This window comes from Pinus tabuliformis, chromosome X (assembly GCF_031772625.1).
Source record: "Pinus tabuliformis cultivar Carrire ecotype Pingquan chromosome X, CPIR1, whole genome shotgun sequence".
Classification (NCBI taxonomy): Eukaryota; Viridiplantae; Streptophyta; class Pinopsida; order Pinales; family Pinaceae; genus Pinus; species Pinus tabuliformis.
In genome coordinates, this window is record NC_142308.1 from 1242093241 (window position 1) to 1242101735 (window position 8495).

General features: G+C 36.2%; 1 protein-coding gene across 1 annotated transcript; it reads right to left on the reverse strand.

Moving 5' to 3' along the window:
• Nucleotides 1-6786: 6786 nt before the first annotated feature.
• Nucleotides 6787-8181, reverse strand: LOC149144461 (uncharacterized). The gene has a single exon (XM_089452167.1). The coding sequence runs from the start codon at nucleotides 8179-8181 to the stop codon at nucleotides 6787-6789; it is 1395 nt and encodes a 464-aa protein (XP_089308293.1).
• Nucleotides 8182-8495: the final 314 nt, after the last annotated feature.

An 8495-nucleotide genomic window follows, 5' to 3' on the forward strand; every position in this document is an offset into this window, starting at 1 on the left:
TGGTTATTTTGTTTAATTTTGTTTAATGAATATGATAGGAAAGTAGTTTCCCCCTATTCTTCACTCATAATTGATTTTATTCTCATCATTTTAAATAATATTTAGATCATGGTGCACATGGTTTAGGAGGTCATTCCAATGGTTGACACAAAATAAAAACCCATTTTATTTGGCTTTCCAGTCACCACCAAAACTCAATGAAAATCCTTATTATTATACTTTAAATGAATTAAAAAGGAAACATAATGTACCATCAATCCATTGCGATAATTATAGTTAGAGATTGATTAAAAATTGTTTTTGTACTATGATAATATTGTTCAAAACATTTTAGTACAAGTGGGAGTACCCACCTTTTAGATTGAGCTTTTCCTTCAAGCCACAAAGTACATAGGAATGGTTGCTATTACACACTATTCTCTCGCATTAATAAATTGAATGAGAGGAGAGTCGGGCAACATGGGATATAATATTATAGTAAGAATTTATGAATATATTATTGACGACTACATGGAAGTAAGGAAACTTTTGTGCTTAAATATTCTAGGGATAACTTGGGATAAAACACATTAGTCTGAATTGTTGTTTGGATGAAAAAATTAGTAAATTAAATTCATCATTAAGATCTTTTAATATGATGCTCAAAATATATTATTTCTTTTCATAACATGTAAATTGAATAGTATAATATTTTAGATTAAACTAATATTTTTTATGGTAATAGTGGATATTGTTTTGACAATTATGATGTTATTTTTAGTTATATGATTGTTATGATTAAACTCATAGTATCTTTAAATCAATCAATTATACATGATCATAGGCATTAATTTTCTTTCCAAGGTTGAATTACTAGATATATTTATGGCTAATTGATCATATTAATTTAGAGAAACCATAGAGATAATAGTGGTAGGGAGGAGAAAAGATCATAGACACAACATAAAACATATAACCTAAATATAAGATTCAGTAAGCTTATTGTAATTTATATTATTTCTATGATAATTAAGGGGGGAGGAGATACCATGATATGTGGATACATTCCATATGTCATGATGAAGATTTGCACCTTGCACTTGTTTACATCAACCTTTGCTACAAATTTCATCCCTTATAATTATTTGGTCTAAGGGTCAAATGTACCATTTAAAAGAAAAATCTTCTACATATATAGAAAAATGTACGATTATAAAATTTAAATAATTATAATTTATATAACCGTTTTTTGGTAGCTTTCATGTGCAATGAAATATGGGCATCATGATTAGGTTAGTTGTGAACCAAGAATGAAAAATGTACAATTATAAAATTTAAATAATTATAATTTATATAACCATTTTTTGGTAGCTTTCATGTGCAATGAAATATGGGCATCATGATTAGGTTAGTTGTGAACCAAGAATGGGTCTCAAGTTCTATCCAAGATTAGGTCTGGGAAACAAGGGCAGTGGTCCTTAAACAAAGTTTCACATGCTCAAGTACCATTAAAAACACCTACAACCCATGAAAATTCTCATCCTATAACTTCAATGAAACCTCAAAAAATTGACATTATACCTTTATAGGGTTTCTCTCATATGCTATATGGATACATGCAATATTATTAAGCCATAACACATGTTCTAGAAAAAATATATGGCATTGGCTTACACTAGCAATGGTTCTTAGGTTAATGGATAAGATTTCTTATCATCGAAGTGGGATATGGGTGCCACAAATATGTTTCATGTGATAAAAAAGGGTCTCACATGTTGAATATCATTAGTTGGAGGACAACGAGATCAATGCATAAATGAACCTTCCTGAGCTTAAGTACAATGGTTAGGTTAGAGGAACTATAACCTAAACATCACTTATTAGGCTCAATCATCATGAAAAGCACTTGCATACCACAACAAAATCCATATATATGTGGTACTTGCAATAGATTAATACATGCACACTGTTATGAGGTTTTCTACATTAAAAATCTGTTGCAAAACCTTAATTATGGGCAAAGAATGAAATAGACTTAAGCACATCGAACAATCCTTGAACTAACATATGTATTTTTTGTAAGGGTTCTTTTAAGGCCTTTGAGTGGGATATCAATACCATGGTTTGGTTCAAGGCATTGTAAATGGGTCTTAATGCCTAAGCATATTGTATCTATGAAGCTACACAATTAATACTTGGTTGTATTGTCTTAAGCTTAAGAACATTAATCGTACGTAGAAACCACTGCAAGAACCCTCATTATGGGATCTTTTTCAAAGAGATTGGTTTTACTATTCTTAATATGTTTGGAACACAATTAATGGGTGTGAGACCCTCGACCACGGTATTTTTGAAAAATATAATTTGGGGATAGCCTACCTTATAGATGAAATAGTCATTTTCACCAAGAATTTGGTGATAGAATTTCGTGTGAGAATATGCTTTATTTTGTTTAAAATAATTTTTTGAATGCATAAAAGGATTCAACACCTTAAAAAATCCCTAGGGAATTCATGAATTTCAAGTAAAAATATGATTTTTTGAATGCATAAATAGATTCAATACCTTAAAAATTCCCTGGGATACTCAAATTCTATAGATTAAATAACTTAATTGAAAATTTTATAAATCTATTCTAAAATTTGGTCAAAGTTAACCATAAAAATACTCTGATTATTTGATAACTTAGACTAAACCAATAATTAATATAATGTATTTATACTTATAAAATATTTATTGATTAAAATTAATTTACCAAATTGTTATTATTAATTTTTTTTAATAATAAAAATATTTTTATGACTTATTTTAATTTAATTTTAAAAATATAATTTACTTAGCTTTTTTAAGTTCTTGATCTTCCTATGTGGTTTTGGCCTTCATTATTGAAAAAACCAATCGACATGCGTAAGGACCATATTAATCTCTTTATGGGTACTATCGTTGCTCACAATTTTACCTTGAATTATTAAAAAACAAAATTATAACGTTAAAGTATCGTTTTTAGTATATTTTTATAACTACAAGGTATCCGTTTTAATATGCTTTTTTATAACTGTAGGTTATTGTTTTTAATATATTTTTAGAACTAAAAAGCGTTTTAATATATATTTTTAAACCGTAAAGTATTGTTTTTCATATATTTCTATAGCTGTAAACTCTCGTTTTTAATATAATTTAATAATTATAAAGTATCGTTTTTAATATATTTTATCGCTGTAAAATAATATTTTTTAAAATATTTATGTCACATGTCTAGTTATTACATTAATTATTACAATTGTTTAAAAAAAACAGTAATAAAATAAATATAATTGACTGGTAGACATTTGCACCAATCAAACTTCCATATATATTACAGTTGGCATGCATGCGTACATAATAAATTATAACTTGATTATAGGCACGCTGGTATTAATAAATTCGTCCTTCAGCTTATGCGATTATGGTCTACATGTTAACTCTTCGATTTCTGAAGGGCTGGCGGGAATAGAGTTCTGGACCCTTCTAGTTGCTGCCCAGCGGTCATTCACTTCCTTGGGGAAGTCACCGCATCAATAGTTCATCTTGCAGCTACTCATCAGACGGTGATGGATGTTTCCCTTAAACCCTTTGTCAGTGGCGTTGTTGGGTGATTTTTGCATTTCCTTTTTGGTTCGAGAGAGTGCTATGTTTCTGGTCCATGGCATCCGACGTTCACACTGTTTCATGTCTATGGTTCTATCATGTTGATGAAGTTCTTCTTGCATTGCCATGACTCTGCCATGTCTATTGTTGGGCGATTTGTTTCCGCAAAGATGCATGCTGCCTTCGGGAGACTTTTGCTGTCAAACACTCCACTTGAGGTACTGGGTTTTCCTATATAAGCTTATAACTTGTTTTTCTTTGCATCTACACATGCATTCTTCAGTTTGTTAATGGATTGTCGTGATTTTTGGTTAGGATGCACAAGAGGGTTCTATGCGGCAAGGGTTTGACTGCGGGAGTTCAACACCCTTCCTCCTTAAGCTAGTTCGCAGATTTTAGAGTCAATCACTTTGTCCGGCCTCCGGGTAAAGTGAATGAACATCCTGAGAGAGTACTTGCGCTATATGGTTTTTCTAGATTCTTGGTGGGTTTATCGGCTTGTTATACCAGGTTAAAGCTTAGCTCTTTATTCATTAGGGGTTGAGTCCTAGAAGTCCCGAACTCTATTATTATTGCCTTGGTGGCAACGTATTTTGTACACTGAACATGATGTGGACCATAAACTAAGCTATTATTCTAGGTTTTACAACCCGAGTTGGTTTACAATTCTTTTTTTTTTCAGAGAGAAAAGCATCATGATATTATATTAAGAGAATATAATGGGCTGATACATATAAGGCCATATCATTCTGGCCGTCTCATCCTGTAGATAATAACAGATAGGACTAATGCTGAAAAGATCTGAGCTGATACAAAAGGAATTCCAAATGTCAAAACAGATATATCATGATAAATCCTTGAAAACCCATCCAAAAAGGGGAGAAGATCTATATGTAGAAAAAGTTCCACATAAACCACAGAAAAAACGATGAGAGAAGAATAGAAAACCCCATGAGAAGAGGGAAACCATCAGGATCAAGCAGGATCAAGCAAAGCAGATATATAGACCAGAACAGAGGCAATTGGTGCCTTGGACTCCTGAAAGATGCAGACATTCCTCCATTTCCACATAAACCAGCACGTGATAATGAATAACGATCTCCATGTTGGGCGCTGATCACTCCACCATTTGAAGCCCTCCTGAACAGATGAGAAAACCTGGTAAGGAAAACCATGAGATAAGGAGAGATCATACCATATTTGGGACGATGCCGGACACTGAAAGAACATGTGGACGTTTGATTCAGACGCCTGACAACACATGGAACATCTTCCCGGACCCATCCATCCCTTCCTTTGAAGAACCTCCCATGTAAGGTTCTTGTTGGTAAAAATCAGCGATGCAAATAAAATTGTCTTAAGCGGATAGGATGCTTTCCAGAATTTGGATGGAAAAATGGGTGCGGGAAGCGGCGGAAGATTAGATGAGGCAGCTTCATATAAATCCTTTACACAAATAGACTGAGAGGAGTTCCGCATCGACCATGCCAATTCATCTTTTGAACCTGTTTGTTTAATGCCTTTACCTACAAAATAATTAACAGCAGTAACCCAAGTAGGCTGAAGAGAAAGAGGCAAACCAAGATCATCTCCGTCCTTCCAGATTAGCGAAGATGACGACCAAGATTGTATCAATTTATTCCATGTGAAGAGACCCTTTGTGTGCAGGAATGATATCAGTTCGGGAGTGAGCATGGATTCCAGTCCATACACAGTTGAATCAATACCAATAAGGATGCTAGAGCTGGTAGATATACGCCATCTTAAGAAATCCATGAAGAGCGCCTGTACCTTTCTGAAGCTGAACCAGATAGCTGATCCCCTTTTTGAACCCAGTGACTTCCTCCTATGCCAATATACGATAGACCTACCTTTCAGATATTTTTGTTTGATAATAGAGTTCCATTTGCCATCACCGAAAATGCCTCTGTGGAGAGATTTGCAGAGGAGGGCCTTGCCAAAAGACCTCATATGTAAAAGGCCCCAACCTCCTACCCTCTTCGGTCTTGAGATGGAGTCCATCTTGACTAAGTGGATCTTAGAACGGTGAGATCTTCCACCCCATAGGAAATTTGCAGATAAAGAGACCATTTTGTTAATAATAGAAGCGGGTAGAAAATAAAGATGAGCCCAATAAACCGCCAGGTGAGATAGGACAGTCTGAACCAGGATAAGTCTACCTCCCAGAGATAGGAATCGCATCTCCCATCTTGAAATTTTATTATAGAAACGATCAATCAGCCATAACCAGTCCTGTTTGCGGTTCCCTTTTGGTTTGAGGAGGAAGCCCAAATATTTAAAGCCCTCCTTTATTGATGCCAGATTAATACCAAATAACGCGGCAATCCATTGAGCTAACTCCTGATTAGAGTCATTGTGATACAACTTGGATTTGACCCTGTTTATGACCAAACCCGATGCTGATTGAAACTTTTGAAAAATCTCGTTGAGGCAGAGCCAGCTTGATTTGCAAAGCATGGCAAAGATAAGAATGTCATCAACGAACATGTTATGAGAAAGAAATATATTCTTACAGATCTTGATCGGAGTGCATCGTTGATCAGCTACTGCTTTGTTGATTCGTGTGCTGAGAGAATTCATGACAAGGATAAAGAGGAGGGGGGAGGGAGGACAGCCCCGTCGCAGTCCTCTCTCCGCCTGAAAGAAAGATGAAGGGATACCATTGACGATAACTGAGTATTTAACATTTTCGACACATGCCATCACCCAGTTAATCCCCTGAGTCCTCAATCCAATTTTTGCGAGGAGGATTCTAAGGAACCCCCAGTCCACACAGTCATAGGCCTTTTCCAGATCCATCTTTAGAATAGCCGCATCAATGTTTTTTGATAAAACTGAAAATAGGCATTCCTGTGTCGAGGCGACTGCATCAAGAATATTCTTATCTTTCAAAAACGCATGCTGATCCCTGGAAATGAAGGAGTTAAGGACAGGTTTCATTCTCTCAGCAATAATTTTTGATATGATTTTGAAAAGAATGTTACATAATGCAATAGGCCTGAAATCCGCAAACGATTCAGACCGATCCTTTTTAGGGATAAGAGCTATGAAAGTGGCAGTGAGAGCGCTATTTATATTCCCTGACATTTGTGTAGCATCCACCATCCCCAACAAATCATCTTTAAACATATCATAGAAGTGAGAGAAGAACTCAATCGGCTAGCCATCTGGCCCAGGACTTTTGTCCTTTTTGAACTTCTTGATAGCTCCATGAAGTTCCTCTTCCGAAATGGGCTTGAAAAACTCTGTATTAGCATCCTCATCAAACATAACAGGTTCTTGATCCACCACCCAGAAAACATCATTTATCTCATTCATCCGCCGCTGGTATTGTTTCTGGAAGAACCTTGTGGCCTCCACCGATATATCATGCTGTGAATATAAGAAACCCCCATTTCCATCTTCGATCTTCCAGATCGAATTTTTACACCTCCTTGCATTTGCAAAATTATGAAAGAACTTTGTATTTCGGTCACCTTCCTTGAGCCAGATAGCTCTGCTTTTGAGCCTCCAGGATGACTCTTCCTTTTGCAACAGCGCTTGTTTCTTTTTCTCCAAGGTTCTGAAATGATTTTTTTGATCAAAGGACAGGCAGTCGAAATTAACTGCGGCAGAAAGAATACTTAACTCCTTTTTTATGTCATCGAGCTTCTGTTTATCCTTCTTCCTCTGTTTAATTAGCCAATCCTTTGCCACCTCCCTTAAAGATTGGATCTTTTCACGGAAAGTGGTGAAAGGAGCCATCTCAGACTGCTTTAATTCCTCCCACTTTTTTGTTATGGCCTCATTGAAGGATTTATCAGTCAAATAGATTCTGTTAAATTTAAAGGAATAGCCCAGCCTACATTCAGTATCCTTCCAATCAAGAAAAATGGGGCGATGGTCCGATGTATAATCATTTCCTGTACTAGCAACAGGCATTCCCCAATCGGCGATGATACTGGCATTGATGATGAAACGATCAAGTCTTTTAGCAATGAAAGCCAGACCAGATCTGCTGTTATCCCATGTTGGAGTCATTTTAGCAGGAGTAACATCAACCAGATTCCTATTTAGAAATTCCAGGCGGAGTCTATCAGCAATAGAGTCATTCTTCCTGCAGTTGCCCCAACATTCATCAGAATTCAGGGTGGCGTTTAGATCACCTGCAATCAATAATGATTCAATGTCTAGAATTTCCGAGGCAAACAACATATCCCAAAAGGAGGATCTGTTCCTGTAGGGCGCGTAAATGTTCAAAATGTTTAGAATCTTAGGCCGACCTCTGACAGAAGCTGAGATTAGGATACCTGCACAACATTTAAAGGCTTTAGCTTTGATCCATTTCGGGTCCCACAAAACTGCCAGACCACCCGACAAACCTTCAGCATCAGATGCAACCATATACCAGGACGGAAACATTCTTCTGAAAAAGGCTAATGAAACCTTGCTTGAGTGCATTGTTTCCTGTATGAAGATAATATGAGAGTGAGCTGATGCGAATATCTCTTTTAGCGCCAAATATTTTGGGAGGGCGCCCAATCCCCTGATATTCAAAGAAGTCAGGAAAGTCATTTTGAAGACTGACCAGCCATACATGCTCTAAGCGGCTGGGAGTCAGCAGAATCTATGATTGGAACTTCGACTAGGGATAGGTTTGTGATGCCAGAATCGGAAACAACTGTTCCTCCTCTCTGCTTTTTCCGGATGATGATGTTCTTTGCAGAATTGGGACTGATTGAGGGAAAAGAGGGCTTATGGATGGTTAAAGGTTCAAGGACTGGTGGATTCCTCTGGAGGAGAAGGTCAATGTCACTATCAGATTTATTCACCGGAGATTCCGTCGGGGAGTTAAAAGGAGTAGGAGATAGCATAGGTTCCTTACCTCT

Coding starts and splice junctions, on each gene's coding strand:
- LOC149144461 (XM_089452167.1), bottom strand. CDS start 8,181: ATGACTTTCCTGACTTCTTTGAATATCAGGGGATTGGGCGCCCTCCCA.